Source organism: Panthera uncia, chromosome F2, assembly GCF_023721935.1.
Source record: "Panthera uncia isolate 11264 chromosome F2, Puncia_PCG_1.0, whole genome shotgun sequence".
Classification (NCBI taxonomy): domain Eukaryota; kingdom Metazoa; phylum Chordata; class Mammalia; order Carnivora; family Felidae; genus Panthera; species Panthera uncia.
The window spans coordinates 53,592,240-53,613,959 of NC_064812.1; the positions used below are offsets into that span (position 1 = coordinate 53,592,240).

The 21,720-nt window shown below is 36.7% G+C and overlaps 1 protein-coding gene across 3 annotated transcripts in view; it reads right to left on the minus strand.

Moving 5' to 3' along the window:
* Positions 1-21,720, minus strand: part of ZBTB10 (zinc finger and BTB domain containing 10) — a 36,734-nt gene that overhangs the window by 5,592 nt on the left and 9,422 nt on the right. For all 3 annotated transcript variants that reach the window (XM_049633608.1, XM_049633607.1, XM_049633606.1), the window contains exons 2-3: positions 19,441-20,326; positions 3,935-4,033 (exon numbers count right to left, since the gene is read on the minus strand). In XM_049633608.1, coding sequence (XP_049489565.1) covers positions 3,935-4,033; positions 19,441-20,326 — 985 coding nt within the window. The remainder of the gene's footprint in view (positions 1-3,934; positions 4,034-19,440; positions 20,327-21,720) is intronic.

The following is a 21,720-nucleotide window of genomic DNA, read 5'->3' on the forward strand; positions in this document are numbered from 1 at the left end:
ATTATTTATTATCCTAATCATAAAACCTTGATTGGCAGGCATCTGAAATAGGAAAACTAAAATTTAAAACACAATTCAACCACAGGTAGAGAAAAATTTAGGGAAATAAATCTAAATACTATTTAATACTGCATGGAGGCCACAAGAAAAGTGCTCTTTTATACTGTATTTCAAACATTCAAAACAGCACTCTTAATTGTTACTCCTAATTATTATATCATTTGAGACTATCGCCCTGAAGCCCAGCTGTGGAATGGAATAGTGTCCTTATTGTCCCCAAAATAATCACAATCTTGTTTTTAAGACTAATCAGTATAGAAAAACAGATGAAGAATAAATACAAGGAAATTACAAATTCAAGGTTCTCGCATTATTACACCCGTTTGTTGTTTCAGACACACTGGACAAGGTAACTGAATGCCCTCTTGGGAAGTTCATCAAAACCTCTCTAACTCCATCCTTAAATCCAGAAAGTAGAATTAGAATAGTCAATATCCCTTAAGGAATCTGTGCCAGAGGACCTTTAGACTAGCTAAGAGAAAAATTACCTCCTTTGGATATGATTCCTTTTTACTTCTTAAGATTTTATTTTTTTAAGTAATCTCTAAACCCAATGTGGTTGCTTGAATGAACTTACAACCCTGAGATCAAGAGTTGCATGCTCCACCGACTGAGCCAGCCAATCACCCCTGGACAAGATTCCTTCTTGAATTTGTATGTATTTCCCTAAATCCAGGAATCCTGTGGCAATGTAAACATATCCAGAATTCTCCATAGCTATTGCCACACTGATCCAATCAATCATCAACTCTTGCCTCTGGATTATTTTCAGTAGCCATCAGAGTTTGTATCCAGGCTCACAATGTTGCCCTCTTACAGTCTGCTCTCAACTCAGCAATTAGAGATTCTTTCAGAACTTTAATTCAGAGCCTGGCACTGCTCTGCTCAAAAGCCTGCAAGGACTACCCATATCTCATTCATAGTAAAAACCAAAGACTTCCAAAATCTTACATAGCCTTACCTACTCTAGCCCTTGCTTCTAACGACTCCCCCTGGTCAATCTGTTTCAGCCATACTGGCCTTTGTACTGTTCCTCCATGGGAAAATGGGTCCCTCTGCAAGACTTTGCACTTAAACTCTTCTTTCCTCTGCCTGAACACTCCTTTCCAGGCTATATACTCACTCACTTGTGCAGTAATTAATTTTCCTCCCACAAAAACCATGGACTTTATATAAAACAATGCTTGTTAAAAAGGACTTCGTAAAAATTTATTTTCCTGTATCTACCTGCCAGATATACTACTTCTCTTAAAAATTAAAATAACTTGGGGTGCCCGGGTGGCTCAGTCGGTTAGGCATCCGACCTCAGCTCAGGTCATGATCTCGTGGTTCAGGAGTTTGAGGCCTGCATCAGGCCCTGTGCTGACAGCTCAGAGCCTGGAACCTGCTTTGGATTCTGTGGTCTCCCTCTCTCTCTCTCTCTGCCTGTCCCCCATTCATGCTCTCCTTCTCTCTCTCTCTCTCTCTCAAAAATAAACATTTAAAAAAATTAAAATAACTTAATATTTCTTCTTCATTGAAAGTATCACTAACCAACAATGCAAAAGGTCTCTAAGGTGTTTAAAATTTCACTATAATCGGGGCACAGGGGAGGCTGAGTTGGTCGAGCCATCCAACTCTTGATTTCAGCTCAGGTCACGATCTCTCCTTTCTTGGGTTTGAGCCCCATTATCAGGCTCTACAATGACAGCACAAGCCTGCTTGGGACTCTCTGCCCCTCTGCCCCTCTCTCTCAAAATAAATAAACTTAAAAAAAAATTCATTTCTATTAATGTAAATTGTTTTATACTTGGAATACCTTTATACCTTTTTAATGTCAGTAAAGACTTCTGAATTGACAATTAGATAATTAAACTATAATGTACTTCTGTTCAAGGGTAAGTTTTCAGAATCCTAAAGTGAGACATCATGCGTGTACATGTGTGTGTGTGGGGGATGGAGACTGGGATGGGGGTGGTAGCCTGTGAACACAAATCTATCAATTTTCAGTTTTACACTTCTACATAAAGCCTGAGCTTTGACTTGTAGTTCTTGATGAAATCAGTACAAAAAAGCTGAGAGCAAGAACTTGCCTGTTTTACTCACCTTTGTATTGCTAATGTCCAAAGCATATACCCTTCAACTATTTATTGAATAAATGTATCTAGTGAATGCTAACACACACGTACTATTTTTTACTTCCTCAAAATACTTAACTTAAAAAAATTAAAACTTTTTAATACTCGAAATTCTGTATTTCTCTAGGTAATCTAAAGATCTAATAAACATCCAGGATAACAGACAAGAGACACCATATCTAGAATACAAAATTCAAATTAAGAAAACCTCAACCCAAACTTCTTTCACCTGTCCCAATTCTTTTAACAGTAGAAATTACTATTTATAGGAAGTATATGAGCAGTTTGACAAAGGTATTGCCTTTATAATTCAATACACTGGAAGATCATTAAGGTAATTAAAGATCTACTTCAAAACTGTGCTCACTGTTTAATAATATCCTTCAGGGTACATTTTTCCATAATGGCAAACTAAGAAGAAAGCAGTGTTTTTCTGAACTCAAATCCTAAGACAAAGGCTGATCTCAGTCATAAAAAGCACATGGATCAAAATGACCCCTAAGAGAAACGGCTTTAAATCAAGGGTTTACTTTTTTTGAAAAGATTATATGGACCATCCCCCATTGAAAATGTTTATGTGTAGAAATTCACTTCACCCCTCAATATAGCATGTATTTTCTAGAGCTTTTTCAAACATAACCACAGTACCTTTATCGCATCCAAGAAATTTAAAATTGCCCAACTACCATTTAACCCATACTACATATTCAAATTTCCAACTGTTCCCCAAATGCCCCTTTACTCATTTTAGAACCCTGATGTTATCAAGACTGATAATGCCTTTTGGTTGGTCTCCTGAAGTCTAGTGGTTCTTCTGCTGGTCTTTCATGGCATTAACATTTAAAAAACCCAGAGTAGCTAGATTTCTGTAGGCTTGTCTGATATCTCCCTCATGATCAGATTTGAGTTAAACATTTTGGCATAGGTGATGCTGTGCACCTGCTACTGCATTATGGCAAGAGGCAGGTTATTTCTGTTTTTTTTATTGTAAAGAAATCTTTTCTTTTTTGTAACTGAAATAATCTATGGGATAACATGAAGACCATGTGAATATGCTATTACAACAGTCTTTTGCCCAGTCATTATGGGATAAGCCCATCAACAGTGGCTTAACATCCATGGATGATCTTGAATTGTTTCCTGTGGGGTATTTTTCAATTCTATCATTCTGTATTTATTAGCTTGGCATTCTGTTAAGAAAGCTTTTCCCTCTCCTAATTTACTCAGACTCACATTATTCTCTGGAATATTCATGGATTCTTTGCCTTTACTTCTCCCAAAGTTCAAATGATAGAAATATTACTATTCAGAATTAACATTTTGTATTGCCATCACTAATCATACTATTATTTTATATCAAAGCTAATTAAAATACATTAACTAGCCATTTGGATAATTATTCTCATTCCATGTATATACTAGCAGGAAACCACCATCTCTATTAACTTAATTATTCTGATATTTAAGAATTCTAAAATCTCTAAATAAATGCCTCCCACAAAGAATAAGAAACACCCATCTATTTGTGTTCACCAGGCTTCCAAAGCATTATCACAAACATAGCTACTCTCCTTTAAGGGAAGAAACTGAGGGGTGCCTGGCTGGGTGTGGAGCCTACTTAAAAATAAATAGATAAACTGATTAGACAGACAGATAGGAAAGAAACTGCAGTAGGTCCTTAAACATATACACAAACAATGCCAAATCTTTAAATCCTCTTAAACATACTCTTACTAATAAAATCCTACTGCACCTACCAGCATCACCTCCATCCTGATTGGAGCCGGCTTCAGCCAATAAATTTGTATTCACATTCCTATCACAATCTGGCCCTGAGAGTAGAGCACCATCCAGGTCTGAAAAGGAGATATTTTAATCAGTTATTTACAACCATACCATAGCCATCATCAAAACACCACTCTCTTCTTGGTATTGTTTCTTATGCAACACTAAATAGAAAAATATATGTAAGTATTAAATACCTGCTATATGCTTAATGCCATTAAGGTACAAAATCGTTAAGACATGGTTTTCAACCACAAGAACAAGTGCACACTCAACAGTGAGTACACTGTACTGAACATGAATAAGCTTTAGAGACAGGGTGAATTAGGCTACTGGCTATGTGAGCAAGTACCTCAGTTTCCTCATATGCTTCCAACTAGATCACAGATTTGATATATATAGGTAATGCAAGTCAAGTGTTAGAGTTTTGGTGTCTGGCATCCAATGACAGCTGCTACTGCTGCTAGTACCAAGTACTAGGTGTGTAAAACATGGTTTCTGTATTGATTCAGAAATGAAAAAGACCAATTAAAGCTAGAATAGTAAAGCAAGGCTTCAGAGAAGAGGTAATTCCTTAGAATTAACCTTGATACATGGAAAGGATGTGGAAAGGCAGCGTAAATGACATACTAATGATACCAATACTTTTGGTTCCAATCTGTTAATTTCTTTTAAATCTGTTCCATCCCTTCTGTTTCTCTACCACTGCCTTAATTCAGGCATCATCATTCTCTTGGATTAGTGAATTACTGAAACAGTTTCTTGGGTCTCCTTGCTTAAAAATATAATGCTCATAGTTCTATTCATTATCTTTTTTTAATGTTATTTTGAGGGAGACAGCATCCTAAGCAGGCTACACGTCCTCAGCACAGAGCCTGACCCAGGGCTGGAACTAACGAACTATGAGATCATGACCTGAGTTGAAATCAAGGCATCCTCTTGGTACTTTTATTGGGCGCCTGGTTGGTTCAGTTGGTTAAGTGTCCGACTTCAGCTCAGGTCATACACAGTGCAGAGCTTGCTTCAGATCCTGTCTCCCTCTCTCTCTCTGCCCCTCCCCCGCTCGTGTGCACACGCACGCTCTCTCTCAAAAATAAACTTCAAAAAAACTTTTTAATGTTTATTATTTTTGAGAGAGGGACAGAATGCAAGCAGGGGAGGGGCAGAGAGAAAGGGAGACAATATCCAAAGCAGGCTCCAGGCTTTGAGCTGTCAGTGCAGAGCCAGATGTGGGGCTCAAACTCACAAATTGCAAAATCATGACCTGAGCCAAAGTCAGATGCTCAGCTGAATGAGCCACCCAGGAGCCCCAAAAATAAACACTAAAAATGCCACTTTGGGCACTCCTGGATGGCTCAGTCAGCTGAGCATCTGACTATCGGTTTCAGCTCAGGTCATGATCTCAGTTTTGTGGATTTGAGCCCCATGTAAAGTAGAACCTGCTTGGGATTCTCTCTCTTTTCATCTCTGCCCCTCTCCTGCTCATGCTGCCTCTATCTCTCTCAATAAACTTAAAAAAAATTGGGGACATCTGCGTGGCTTTTGTTGGTTAAGCTTTCAACTTTGACTCAGGTCATTCAGGTCATGATCTTGCGGTCCGTGAGTTCGAGCCCAGCATCAGGCTCCTTGCTGACAGCTCAGCGTCTGGAGCCTGCTTCAGATTCTGTGTCTCCTTCTCTCTCTGCCCCTCCCCCACTCATGCGGTCTCTCTCAAGAATAAACATTGAAAAAAATTTTTTTTATTTTTTAAATGCCACTTTTTATGGACAATCTGTCCTCTACTTCCAAGATTCATTTTTTTTTTAACGGTTATTTATTTTTGAGACAGGGAGAGACAGAGCATGAACGGGGGAGGGGAAGAGAGAGAGGGAAACACAGAATCTGAAGCAGGCTCCAGGCTCTGAGCCATCAGCCCAGAGCCCGACACGGGGCTCGAACTCACGGACAACGAGATCGTGACCTGAGTTGAAGTCGGACGCTTAACTGACTGAGCCACCCAGGCATCCCCCAAGATTCATTTTTGATAATACCACTCCATACTTACTGATCTAGCTTCCCAACACTCAAGATAAAAAAAAATTTTTAAATAACAAAGAGAGAAATCCTTCCTCTTTACATAAGCAGATACTTGATTCAAAAAAAAAAAAACCAAAAAACTCCATGGTGGGCAAATGAAACTGTGGTACACTTACACAATGGAATTCCACCCAGTAATGGTTCTAGTGCATAGTTATAAAACCTCAAATCACTGAATGGATCTGGCATTTATGGTCTGGTCTAAGAAGCCAGTAGGATTACGTATTTGCATAATGAAAGAGAGAAGAGTATATATTGATCCTCTCAAGCAGGTGCAGATAGGTCATATAGAGCCCTGCAGGTCATGGTCAGGATTCTGGCCTATAGTCTAAAAGCAAAAGAAGGATTTTAAACAAGGTGTTAATTTCATTTACCTTAAAAAAAAAATCCTGGTATTATATGAATTAATTAAAAGAGGGCAAAAAGGTGACTAGTTAGTAAACTATTTTAGAAATTCAGGTAAGAACTGATGGTGGCCTTGACTGACGAGAGCAACAAATGGGGGAAAGTAGATAAGTAAGGAAACTTTGTGGAGGAAGAACCAATAGTGCTTGGTGACAGACTGAATATGGAAAAGGCAGGGTTTGAAGGTAATGAGGGAAATTTCCAGCCTATACTAAAGGCAGTTAGGAAACTCTGGTGGGTAGAGGACCAGTTTTGGAGGCTTACGTAGTTATGAAGATACTGAGTTTGACATACCTAAGAAAGAGGTAATTTAATAATAGGTTTGGAGTAGGAATAGGGGTTAAATGGGTAAACTCTAGATACTGCCTGGGACCAAATCTCATCTGTGCCACTTCCCAGCTGTGTGACAGTTGTGAAGCAGCTTATTTTGCTTTTCTAACATAGTGGTTCTCAAAGTATGGCTCCTAAATCAGCAGCATCAGCATTATCCGGGAACTTGCTAGAAATGTAATTTTCAGGACCTATCCCAAACCTACTGAATCAGGATACTGTGGTGGTGGGGGCCCAGAAATCTGCATTTTAAAAAGCCCTCTAGGTGATTCTGATGCTTACTAGAGACTGAGAACTGTTCTATTATAAAAATGGGGAAATTATCAGGCAAAGAACTAAGCACTTTTCATTTATTATCTCAAAGGACCAAATTAGATAAATGAAAAGTACTTAGCTCTTTGGTAAATAGCAAACACTCAAACTTTTAATTTTTTTTAATTTAAGCTCCCAAGTGAAGAAATTTAGTACCAAAGGCTATACAGATTTGATGCTTCAACTGGTGATAAAAATGAGTTGTCAGAACGTATGTGGTAAATAAGACCACGGAAGTAAACAGAGGAGACCATTAGGAAAAAAATATGACCAATATGCTGAGGAATCCTAGCATTCAATAAACTTGAAAAGGATATAAAAGGACTTTAAGAAAGATTATTTTAAAAAAATCTTTTTAATGTTTATTTGTGTGTGTGTGTGTGTGTGTGTGTGAGAGAGAGAGAGAGAGAGAGAGAGAGAGAGGGAGGGAGGGAGAGGGGCAGAGAGAGAGGGAGACACAGAATCTGAAGCAGGCTCCATTCTGAGCTGTTAGCACAGAGCCTGACACGGGGCACCTGAGCCCAAGTCGGACGCTTAACTGACTAAGCCACCCAGGCGCCCGTGGAAAAAGAGTATTTCAAGAAATACTCCACCATGACAATGCTGAAATGCTGCCAAAACTTCAAGATTAAGGACTGAAATGTGCATTACTTTCATTCAATAAATACTGAGCACCTAGGACATCACTAGTGATCTTAGAGTAACACTGGTGTTATCAGTGGGGCAAGGAGAAAGAGCAAGAGTGGCCTGTGCTGTGGATGGAAAATGAAGAATTATGATATATAATACAATCTGAGAGATTTGGTTGCAAAAGGGAATAGTGAGAAATAGAGAAAGAGTTTATTTTTTTAAAGATGAAAGTAATAAACATCTTTGAATGCTGAAATGAAGAGGTCACTAATTAAGAGAAAAGTTAAAAATATTGAGGAAATACTGCAAAGAGGAGTCTGGAATCCAGAAGCAAATGTCTGGGTACTTAAGAGAGAGAGAAAGGATAATCAACATATAGAGATAAATTTGAAGACAAGTACTTAAGGGCATTCATCTATTGGCTTTTATATTCTCCATAAGGTGAAATAGTAAAATAGGAAGTTATTGCCTACAGTAAATGTTGGCTGTCAGGAGAATGAACAAGTACTTCATATGCAGAGCAGGAAAAGGAAATAGACACAGACTCCTTTACCTGTTCCTTGAGAGAAGGGATATTGGTTAGGTTTTATTTTCCCAGCATTGTCATAATGAGTGACAAAATGCTTTTCAACAAGTGTTGTTAAATGTTGGTTTGAATATTCTGCCTTCTGCAACCTCTATTACTAGTTTAATTAATGGCATTTAAATGACAATTTCTCAGTTTTCTGGTGTACAGTAACATTAAAACATAACCAGTAACTGAAAATAATTAACTGAAATCTAGTGCCTTTGTTTTCCTATGAAAACCTGAATGTATTTCAATAGTAAATTTAAATTGTTATTCAAACAACTGTACTAGGTTTCCCCAATATCTTTTTTTTTTTTTAAGTCACTATTCTGAAGAATATAGCCTGTTCAGAGGGCACTACAAAGTGGGTTTGTAAATACAGGCAGGGCGTTTCTATTTATGTAACATTCTATAGTGATTTGTTGAAGGCTTCCTCAGCTAGTTCTTAAAATAGACATTTCCTGTCTCCTACTCTACCTCTTAAGTATTAGAATTTAATTTGTGATCTTTACCCTAAGCTCAGAACACCTCAACCTGAAAGCTTAACAGATGGCAAATATATTCTGTGGACAATATTTCTTCTCAAAAACAAAATCATAACCATGCTACAAATATCAAATCTCTTTCAAAAGGTACTACTTAGTTCTTGATATCAAAAACAAATTCTCATGGGTGCCTGGATGGCTCAGGAGATTGTCTCTCTCCCTCTCTGCCCCTCCCCTATCACACTGTTTCTCTTTCAAAAATAAACATTAAAAACAAAACAAACAAGCAAACAAACACACACAAATTCTTAGAATAGGTAAGCTCTTCCAGGTTGACAATAAGCATGTTTAACTCAGGAATCAATACATCATGCTGGTACCTTATTCAAAAGCAGCCAAACTGCCTAGCAAATCATTTTTAATCAGTTGATGTGAATGGGATAGGAGGCACCTAACCATTCACTTCAAACAGAAATGAATTTTGTTTCACTAGCAAGCAAAAGCAGTAACTCTGGGTCATCATTTTTCTCCAAAACTATAGGATTAAAGAATAAACTCTACTATATTTGGTTTTAGGACATTCGCCACCTTCCTACTGAAATCTTTTTCATTTAAACTTGGCAAAAAGGGCTAAGATATCTCTGCAAACAAAAGACCTTTTTTTTAAAAGAACTATTAAAACAGTTTCACAAGATAGCCATCTTTCTGAATTACAGCAGGTATAGGTACACTATGTATTATCATTCAAATGACTGAATGAATTTAAATGATTGAATTCAAATGGCTATAAGCTGCTTTTTCTCCAGTGAACAGGTAACTACAGACCTCTTCCCCCCCCACCCCCCACACAAACCAAACACCAGATTTTACGCATTCAAGTCTGTAAGTCCCTTTATGTATCTCATTTAAATTTTACTACAAATTTATGGAAGAATAGTAAAAATATTATCAGCTTTATGAGGAACCTAAGATAAGCTAGTGGCAGAGTGCTACATTTATTGCCTATATTACATTGCCTCCCGAGAATATGTAAGTTCCAAACCTATGGACTTGCTGCACACGAGGCAAAAAAAAAAAAAAACAAAAACAAAAACAAAAAAAAAACAATCTGCAATGCTAGAAACGAGTGAAAAAGTACACCCATCTTTAACTTAGTTTCCTAGTGATACTTTATACTTTTTGCTAAATGAACAAAAGTAAACTTTACACTCCATGCTAAATCAACATTTGCTTTACTAACTTTATTTAATAAAACCATTTCCAAAATCTTAAATGTACCTAGATATCAGCTATTGTGGTTCTTTGTAAGTATTACATTTTTGTCTTTGAAGGCAATTTTCTCTTCAGGTTTATTTTTAAATAACTGACTAACCATGTTTTTGCATGTTTAAAAAGATGACATTTTATTCATGGATTTTTAAAAAATCAGATTAACAGAAAATCAGATTAACAAGCAAAGAAAAGAGAATGAGATTAAAAAAAAGAATGGTGTGGTGCCTGGGTGGTTCAGTTCCGTTTAAGTATCCAACTCAATTTCAGCTCAGGTCATGATCTTGCAGTTGTGAGATTAAGACTGAGCCCTGTGCGTGGGGCTCTGCACGGGCAGTGAGGAGCCTGCTTGGAATTCACGCTCTCCCTCTCTCTGCCCCTCTCCCCCCACACTCCTGCAAGTATTCTATCAAAATAAATAGTTAAAAAAATAAAAGTAAAATAAAGTAAAATCTTGGTCTCTACTCCCTCTTTAATTTATAACAATCACAACTTCATTTTTCTCACATAAAAAAGAGTGGCAATGTTTGCCCACTTCACAAAGTTCTGTGAAAAGTGACACCAGGGGGCGCCTGGGTGGCTCAGTTGTTTATAAGCATCCAACTTTGCCTCAGGTCGTGACCTCACAGTTCGAGTTTGAGCCCCACATCGGGCTCTGTGCTGACAGCTCAGAGCCTAGAGTCTGCTTCAGATTCTGTCTCCCTCTTTCTCTGCCCTTCCCCCACTCGCACTCTGTCTCTCTCAAAATAAACATTAAAAAAATTTTTTAATGAATAAAGTGACACCAGTAAATGAAAATACTGAGTAAACTGTGAAGTGTAATATCAATCTGGTGTCATTAAGTGTGATTAATCTTGGGGCCTATCGTTATAGGTTTCTCTTGGACCACGGCAGGCAATGCTTCCAAACCATCTGGTAAAGGGAGTGGTACGGCACTTGCCTGTAAATGCTAAATAAACAAAATCAAGTTGGAAGGTTTCCCCAACAATTTTCTTCTGGGTCTCAAAATTCCAAACATGAAGCAGGTACAAACTTACTCAGACTTGTCTTAAGAGACAGATATTCTTGAAATCAATGAAATGATAGAGAACATCAGAAATCAAGATTTATTATTTTTTTTAATATTTATTTTTGAGAGAGAGACAGAAAGTATGAGGTGGACACAGGCAGAGAGAAGGAGACAGATTCTGAAGCAGGCTCCAGGCTCCAAGCTGTGAGCACAGAGCCCAATGCAGGGCTTGAATTCATGAACCGTGAGATCATGACCTGAGCCGAAGTCAGAAGCCTAACCGACTGAGTCACCCAGGTGCTCCAGAAATCAAGGTTTTGGAAGTCACTAACTCAACTGTACAAAAAACTCTTAAGAGACCCAGTAAGATATATTCCACTTTCATATAAATATATCAACATCAAGTTTCTCTTCTCTGAAGACAGTTTCAGAACTGTTTTTTTCATAAACAGGTACAATTTTTTTCTCTTGATTGTGATCAGGTTTTTTTCTGCTTTTCAGTGGAGAGTAGTCAGTTATAAATGTATCATATAAAATGCCCTTGACAATTCCTGTAGTAGGATAGAGACTCAACATATAGTAGTTTCCTTTCCCCCACTGACTCAAGTGACTGCCCCATCTTTACTTAGATTAAGTTCTACTGTTTTTTCTTTGCACTATTCAACTAGGGCTGTTATTTCTGCCCTCACTAGTCCTTAAAAGGTCTACCCAGATCACTCCCCACTCCAATCCATGAACAACACACGCCAAATGTTTTTTTTCCTAAAGGCTAATATAAACACACCTAATCTCTAGTTAAAAACCTCTCACTACCTCAGTCTATTTTTGAAACCGAATCGACAAACTTACCATGTAAAACAAAGAGAATTACAATCTGCTCTAACCTACCTACCCAACCTCATCTTCCCACTACACTCCTTCTATTCTTTTACCTATTTACCCTGATTTCTTGCCGTGTTGTAGTCACTGAACAACCTCCCCCTCCTCTGGCAAAGGCTTACACAAGACCCTGTTCTTACTATTGCCTTCTCCATGAAGCCTTCTCCAACTCTTCTGAGCAGTTAGGAACCTCCCATTGCATCTGCTCATCCTACTTATTTTAAACATTTGTTCCAATGCACTGGGTACGTTTCTACCCTACAGCGACCCTACTATGAACAAGTTCCAGGTAAGGTAATCCTCAATCTTGACATCAACGTCATCTGACAAGATACTTACTTTTTTGGGGACTTAAATAGAAATTTTATTATCAGGGGCACCTGAGTGGCTCAGTTAGTTAAGCAGCCCTCTTGATTTCAAGTCAGGTCATGATCTCACAAGATGGAGTACCACATCAGGCTCTATACTAACAGCCTGGAGCCTGCTTGGGATTCTCCCTCTGCCCCTCCCCTGCTTGCTCACTCTCTCAAAATAAACATTTTTTAAAAATTTACTAGTAAATTTCCTGTTATGATGTGGAAAGCTATTCTGGTATCCCAGAAAAATAATATTTGGTTATAAGATAACTTTTCTGGAGAGTAGATCTTTGAATGAAGATTTAAGACCTTCTGGTCACCCCAGAATAAATATTAAGACTATGTCAGAAACCAAAGTTTCAGTTTTATAGAACTCTCAGGGATTGACACTTAGACAATCTGATACTCTCAGGCAGAACTCACAAAAATGCCTTTGTAACTGATCTACAAGGCTTCTTCAGTACCTAGTCTGGCCACACAGATTCTATTTATTTAGGGTTTCTAACTTATTGGTAATAATCCTAACTACAGTCATCTCTTGGGACAAATACGGCAGACAGGGAAGGAAAGGAACACTAGGCAGATGAAAAGAAGGGGGAAAAAAGATGGCAGAATATTCCTACCACCATACAGCTATCTACTATCGTCCTTTTAAGATTAAACATTGGGAAGATTCTTATGGATTAGTGTATTTTATAATCCATTCACTACTGGTGGACATTTACTTTTTAAAATGATCATCAGGCCTTCAAACTATCATTTAACACCCCAGTTTCTGAAGAAAAGTGACTGGATATTATCACTTATAGATCATCCTTCATAACACATTCAACCAAAAGGATGCCTCAAAGTTAAAGAACATCTGGGACCCCCTAACAAAGAAAACTAATCTAGATCCATCAATCTATCTACTTACAGTAAGATGTAGAAGGCAGCAATTTTCAGATTTTATAAAAGTAATAACTACAATACTCCCAGTGGTGTCTAGGGGTAGCATCCTATAATCAGAACAGTATTTCTGCAAAGAAACATGAATATTCACATTTAAAGAAATGAGTAAAAGATATAAATAGCTGGTTTTGCTGCCAGCTAAGAATCAAGTTTTGTTGCCAAAATGATTAAGAAAAAGCTTTGGGTAGTTTTTACAGATTTCAAGATTTCAGAATTACAAAATTTTCCTTTCTTTCTTCCCATTAGAGACATTATGTGGGATACAATCAGAACCAGTTACAGTTAAGTGGCAAAAGTTAGTCCAAAGCCCACATCTCCTTAAATAAAGCCAAGTTTCATGGTTTTTAAACATATTTAATAGTTTATAAATTTATATAGCATGGTCAAAACAGGACTCTCAAATGTGATGGCCAATTTTCAAAATTGTAAAAAGTTTATCATTTAGAAAGCAGTTTAACATTCTGCAACATTTTGGCACTTGCGTGGCTCAGTTGTTTGTCAGACTTCATCTCAGGTCATGATCTCATGGCTGGTGAATCTGAACCCCATATCAGGCTCTTCACTGTCAATGCAGAGCCTCCTTCACATCCTCTGTCCCTCTCTCTGCCTTTCCCTTGCATGCACGAGCTTGCATGTACACGCACGCACCCACAGGTGCACGTACACTCTCAACCTGTCTCAAAAATAAACATTAAAAAAGATTCTGAGGGCACCTGGGTGGCTCAGCTGGTTAAGCATCCAACTTCAGCTCAGGTCATGATCTCACCATTCGTAAGTTCAAGTCCCATGTTGGCCTCTGTGCTGACAGCTCAGAGCCTGAAGCCTGTTTCAGATTCAGTGTCTCCCTCTCTGTCCCTGCCCTGCCCCCTCTTGTGCTCTCTCTCTCAAAAATAAACATTAGAAAAAATTTTTTTAAAGTTTCTGCAACATCTGACTGAAGGTAATGCATATACCTATTATCGTCCAAAACATAGAAAAGCAGAAGTGCGGGTTAGTAGCAAACTCTGAAGAATTCAATATAAATAGAATAATTCATTAGTCCAAACATGACCCATTGGAGTATCTTAAAGATATTTAGCTTGAACATTCTGTTCTCCAAGTTGTCTTCTAAATACTCAAAAATTATTTGCTTTTTAACCAAAAGGCAAATATGCAAATTGAAATTTTAAAGCTAAAACTCTATTTGTAAAGGATTAATAGAAATTTACAAATGTTGTAAAGCTGTTTTCCCTGAGAAGTTCAGATGAGAGAAAGGAACGTTTAGATTATTTAAAAGAACTGTTAAATTCTTTGCTGAGGTAAAATCACCTTGCATCCTGTATACATTAAGAAAAAATCCAGGGCCACCTGGGTGTCTCAGTAGGTTTAGCGTCAGACTTTGGCTCAGGTGGCTTGCTACTGTCAGCGCAGAGCTCACAGATCCTGTCCCTCTCTCTCTCTCCCCACCCCTTCCCTGCTGGCACTCTCTCAAAAATAAATAAAACATTTAAAAAAATCAATCATCTATACAGAATTGTAATCAGCTTTTATTAAAGATAAAAACCAGGTTATATAATCTACGGCTTCATTTACAGAGGAAATGGTTATTATGCTACATGGTATCAACTATATAAAACCCCAATGGAGAAATTCCTTTCAGAATTCAGTACCAGAAAAGTTTGTCATCCTCCAGAACTGGCATGTTTCCTCCTTTTGAGAGAGGCTTAGTATCTTAGAGCCAATTAAAAGCTTAATTAGGGCAACCATATTAACACCCTTGACTAGCACACTTAATTTCTTTACTGCTAAATTGTTTTGCTGATTTGTCAGTCATTTCAAAAAATGTTTGTACAAAATGTGGTATATATGCATGCATAAATTAAATGTGTATACAAGCAAAGCAGTATTTACAATGGGTGCAACCTGCTAGTGTGAATGAAATAACAGAAGAATCTAGATTCAGAAAACCATGTTCCTTATAGTCCCAGAGCATCAAAAGATCAAAAATAGGATTAACACTTGACTTGCTCTGTGAACACATTGTTAAATAATTTAGTTATTATTTTCACTCCTACAATTTAATTTCTAATCTTAGATTTTTATCTACTTCATTTGGCTGAAATTGGTTTTCTGGCTGTGTATCAGCAAGACAAGTATTTGAAATTTTTATATTAGCAGAGGAACTAACTCATTAATGACATCTTTTTTCCCTATTACCTAGAATTTAGTCTTTCCCAATAGTTTTAATTATCCCATAAACCTTAATAAAATAAAAATGACAGAAGTTTCTAACCTTTCCTGAGTTCTACTTTGTTATTTTAATTTTCTTCAAATGTTTATTTTTGAGAGAGAGAACACAAGTGGGGAAGGGGCAGAGAGACAGAGGGAGACACACAATCTGAAGCAGGCTCCAGGCTTTGAGCTGTCAGCACAGAGCTGATAGAGGACTCATGAACTGTGAGATAGATCATGACCTGAGCCCCAGTCAGATACTTAACTGACTAAGCCACACAGACACCCCTCCTGAGTTCTATTTTCAAATATCCTCCTATATTAAAAATAATTTGAAGCAAACTGCATTAGTGAGTCAAATAACAAACATGCTAGTTTAAGATAAAAAAAAAAACCCACCTAAATAAAATCCCTGATATTTGTGGGTACATCTTATCTCAATATCTTACAACCTTTCTGTATGAGGCATCTGAACACCAGCTTCAACATTATGTGGCAAGAAGATATTTAGAGCTGTGGTTTACAAACTGTAGACTTAAGAATCTGGGGGAAGTCATAGTTCTTATAAAGGATCCACAAATCCAAATATGTCAAGCATTGCTTGTAGACTATATAATTTACTAGGACTTTTCAATATTTATGTATAGAGCTTTAAATTCATTTAAAACTATTTCACTGAACATTTTCACCATTTCTAAATAAATGGAAGTCAAAGTGTAACCAATGATGGTACAGTTCATAAAAATGTTTGAGATTTTAAAAGGGACCAATTTTTTAAAAGACTGAGTCTACTAGTTCATTAATTGCAAAGTTTTATTGTGAGATAGTCCTTAACATGAAACCTGCCTCTATTTTTACTAGCTGATTGACCTTGAGATGGGCCTTAACCTTGATAAAACACAGATGCACCGTGTTCTATATTGGTCAGAATTTGCCTGAAGAATTGTAGTTAATTCTGTACACCACAATTTCTGGGTAAAAAAAAAGGGGGGGGGGTTAATTGTAAGAAAGATGGTAAAAAGGTTTGGAATTCAGAAGGTGGGTGGTATAGCACTTAGCCTAGAAGAAAAAGGGACTTCAGGGGAATACTTAAATTATTTATAATATCTCAAGAGTCATCAGGTAGATTTGGAGAGATTAGGTTAAGCTCAGATTATACTACTCAAAATGGAAGAATCAGGAAATTTATAAGAAGCAAATTGTGGCTCAATATAAAATAACTTCCTAATAACTACAGTCATCATACACTGGAATGGGCTGCTTAAAAGAGTATTCTTTCTAAATATTCAAACAAAAGGTCAAGCTGAGGCCAATAAGACCATCCTTCGTAGAATTTAGTAGAAAGTACACTGCACTGGAAAACTGACTTCAAATAATCTCAATAGTCTCAACTTTAAGGGGACCTAGGATGACTAGGATAGGTGTGCTTTGTCATTTAATTTTAATAATCCTAGAAATAAGTACCATAGTTTAAAGATAAAGAAACCAAAGGCAAGAGTTTAATTTGATCATGGTTACACTGTAGTTAAATGTTAAATACACAGCTCATTTTCAAATCATAACTCCATTTGGGCTCTTTCCTCTTTGTCAGTGGATTTCAACCTTTGCTCACTGTGCAATCACCTACAGAGCTTATAAAAATTCTAACAACCAGGACACATCACAGAACCAATTAACTCAATCCCTACTGTAAAGACCCAAGCATCATGGTCTGTAAAGTTCCCAAGTGATGTTAATATGCAGCCAAAATTAAGATCCACTACTCTATACCAAGGGTTGGCAATAAGGCTTTATAGTGAAGCATATCCATGTTCACTTGTGTTTATTGTCTATGGCTGCTTTCATGATGTAAATCAGACACTGACCTTATAACTGGCAAAACCAAAAATACTTACTCTTTGGTCCTTTACAGCAAAAATTTGCCAACCCCTGGCTCGTTTTATTATGTCCGAACCATAATAATCTCATAAGACCCTATTTCCTGCCATTCAGTGAGTTTGGATCTAGAGGCCTTGAAAAGTTGCAAAAAGTTTAACAACTGAAATATAGCACATCACTGATTAAACCAATTTGTCAGTTAAACAAGGTCCAAAACCAAAGTGATACTCATAACGTAATAATCTTTTCTAAGATGTAAGAGATAAACTGAAAACATATTATTAGACTACTAAAAATTAATTTATGATACGCCTACTCCATTGATGCAAACTCAGCTGGGGGGGGGGGACTGGCCAAGATAATAGCCAGTAATGTTATTTTTTAATGAATGCATTGTGGTTCAGTATGAGTGCTTTTCTTTGAATCATTCCAATTATATGTCGGACTATGAATGGGTTTGGCTCTGATTAGTTTTGCCAATTACTACCCCAAAAACCTGCTTATTCCTTAAATTGTGTATATATGTATTTTATTTAAAAAACACTACAGGGTTCCCAACATACTATTAAACAATTAATCCCTGCAACGGAAAGACAATGTAGTTCTAATTTTTGAGAACTGCTTTCAAGGGCTTGTACATTAAAAATTAAGCCAAGGGGCACCTGGGTGGATCAGTTGATTAAATGCCCAATTTTGGCTCAGGTAATGATCTCACAGTTCATGAGTTTGAGCCCAGCATTGGATTTTGTGCTGAAAGCTCAGAGCCTGCAGCCTGCTTTGGATTCTGTTATCTCCCTTTCTCTCTGCCCCTCCTCCCCTCGAGCTCTGTCTCTCTCTCAAAAATAAATAAATACTGTAAAAAAAAAAAATTTTTTTAATTAAGCCAAAATAAAGTGATGCTAAGAAATTCTATCTTCCCTTAATACTTTAAAGAAACTGCCTCTGGGCTTTTCTTACTGAACAGTTGACAAGTAGGAGGGAAAAGATCAGTAAATAGTTATTACACAGGCATGCTGATTTTTACAAAAGTAAATGTAAAAACCAATGAAAACTAAATCCAAACCTAAAAAGCCAGAGAAAACCATTTCATTTCATAAGATTACTATGGCATTTTGCCCTTTGAGACCTAAAAACAATGATTCTCTTTAACAGAAAGTACTCCATCCCCAGATAATCACCATGATGTAAATCAGACACTGAAAGAGCTTTGAAAGCAACAAAACAAATATCAAATCATATGTGACAGTGGTAGATATATACCTCAAGTCTAGGGTCTGCAAAGGAAAACCTCAAATCCACTGAACTCTTCTTCAAATATATTTAAGTTAGTTAGGCACAGGCAATTAAAGATAAAGAAAATTTTCAAATCTTTCTATTTACACACACAGTAACAATGGTCTCCCACTCCACTAAAAAAAAAAAAAATCCATAGTACAAATGTGATATGCTAAGATTGTGTTGTATGTGTATACATTTACGTTAAATAATGAGGAGAAAGGTCTGAGTCCTTTTAGTAACAGGCAAATGAGAATGAAAATGAGGGGACAATGGGACAAATTTAAAACGTGTAGCTTCTGTAAGATTTATGGTGAGAACAGAACAGTAGCCCTAAACAAATTAGAATAATCCCACTGTCATTTGCAAAATCCTATAAAACAAATGTTTACTCCCCCCACAAACTGGGAATAAAAAATGTTAACTAGGTCTCAAAAATGTTCTGAAATGACAAACTGATTATATATTACAACTAAGATTTTAACTAAGATTACAAAGACTTTATCCTTTCCAGTACTGGATGCAAAAAAAGTGATCAGAGCATAAAGATCAGAAACACCTAACAACTATAAATGAAGCTGAGTCCACATTACACATAATAATATAAACAAACACCTGATTAACACAAACTTTGAGAAACTCACACACACACGTTCCGAGAAAAAAGACATAGCAGAATTATATGCTTGAGTAATTTTCTCCCTTCTACTATAAACACTCAAATTTAGTATTGTGGATTACTTCTATGATTTAAAAAAATACTTTAAAAATATACTTCAAGATTATATCCAATCAGAATTAATTAGAATGAAAACCCAGATACCTTTGTATATAAAATATTTACCTGGTTCTTCCTTGATGAATGATAAATCTTCCTCTGGATAGGCAACAGGTGGCTGCATCACTGAGCAATCTTCTAAATTTGTTTCATTAGGTGGTATATTATAAATAAATCTCTTTGTAGTTTGGTTTTTCCTCCTTGTTTTGCCAGTCTCTTGAATTCCCTGGGAGCCCATATTATTCCAAATAAACACTTTTGTTTGACCTTGAGATTCATTTTCAGCCAATTCAGGTGAACCATCCTGGACCCAACTACTGTCATTCATCTGGTAGTTTTCTATTTGGCCCTCGTCGACGTTACAACCATCATTTTCAATTTTTACATTACTTGCCAAATTGGTAAGATTCCGTGTCGCCCAGAAACTGGCAATTTTTTGATCCCGTGATGAAGATAGACCATCTCTATTAACTGGTTTTCTATTATTATAGTCCACGACAACAGACTCTGGAGCTTCTGATTTAATGCTTATATTTAAGGCATCTTTAATGAAATTTCGGCAGGTTTGAACAACTTCACTCATTTGAAGATAGCTGGCCACTGTCATCACTTCAATGGCATTTTGGCTTGTGAGCACCAGGTTACCAGAATACAAGAAGTCCAAGATGACTGAAAAACCTTGAACTGCAGCAATATCTAAATGGGTAGTATTGTTTTGGTTAGGGCTTTCTTTGTTTGAAAAGCAATATAAAGTCTTAAAGAAACGGCTGCCTGCAACCAGGATGTTCTTATGGGCTTTAAAGATTTTTCCGCTCACCACGATGCTGACATCGCAAAGAATACCTTTCTTTCTTTGTTCATTTAGTTGTCGAAGAAGTTGATAGCAATAAGAGTTCTCATTTGGCCTACTATTAAAGTCACAGTACCCCTCCTCTGATGGTATTTCTGACTCCTGTAATTGGATGGAAAACATCAATATTAAATTTTATCTACTTTCTAAAAACCCCAAAGGAAAACATGTATCATCAATGTAACTTTTAAAAAGTGCTAACCAAACACATTAACATTAGTAATCCTGTGTATTTTGAGACCATAGTGTTCACAGGGATCCCAAATACTGAGAGTAAAGTTGTGAAGAGCTTGGTGCAAGCCACTGCTATTCTAAGTCAAACACATCTGAATGAGGATCAGCAGGAGTTCATTTGAGGAATAGCATGAATCATGTTACTTTTTTCATATATAAGCCAAGGATATAGATTAAGAATTACTTAAAATCATAATAATACTTTCTTATGAAAAGAAACTTTCCTATATGAATCAAATTAGTTTGCTTTATCTCTGATAGGAATGCAGCAGCCTTCCTAATTGAACTAACAATGTTCAAGTTACAGTATGTTGGGCATCTCATCCTATTTAACACTACTAAAAAGGTAAATTTTAAGTCTTGGCAAACATCCAAATAGTTTAGGTCAATGAAGTTAATTAAATCTAATTCAAGAAGATAAAGTTAAGACCCTAATAGGAAAATGGGTTTCAACTACAGGAATATCCAGCTATATAATTTCCCAATCAACTTTCAAAATACCTTATCAAAAATTCCTGAACTCAAAATTCTCAAAAGTTTATAATTTTCTTTCTTTCAATCTGACAAGTACTCATTAGAGTTCTGTTTAGCATCACTAAAGTTATGGTAATTTCCTCTAGAGCCACAGCACACTGTTTAATAACTTCCGCTAGATAACTGAAATAATCACTTTTTCCAATCAAAAAAGTGCTTAGACATTTCTAGTAGAAAAGATAACTGAAAATTGTGACCTGAAGTGTTAGTCCACTTCTGTGAAATAATGACACACAGACAAATCTAAGATTATATGAGCATGGGAAAAACATGGAAAGATACATACTAGATTGTAAACATGCTGGGAGGACTGATATGCTTGGAGAGAAGAGAGGAAGGGGGAATTAGGGAAAAATATTGAAGGGTGTTGGAGACACAGTTAAGACTGCAAAAGAATTCTCATGGAAATAATATTCTAACTGGTGGTAAGATTCCTAAACAATCCCACAACTTCCTTAATTAACCCCACCCCACATGGGTAAGGCTAAAGCACAAAAATACTAGGTTAAAGTTTGAGTACTGAACACAGCCATACATACAATTCCAATTCTCTTGAAACTAAACCAGGTCACATGGTCCATTTAAGAATTTGTGTGTTTTCAAGTATGAGAAGTCAACTGAAAAGAACCAAAATTAGAATTCCAGGTCCCTTCAGTATTTGCAAGATAACCTTGCAAATCTGAGATACAGGATCACTATATATAGAAGGAAGAATGGCAAGTAGAGAT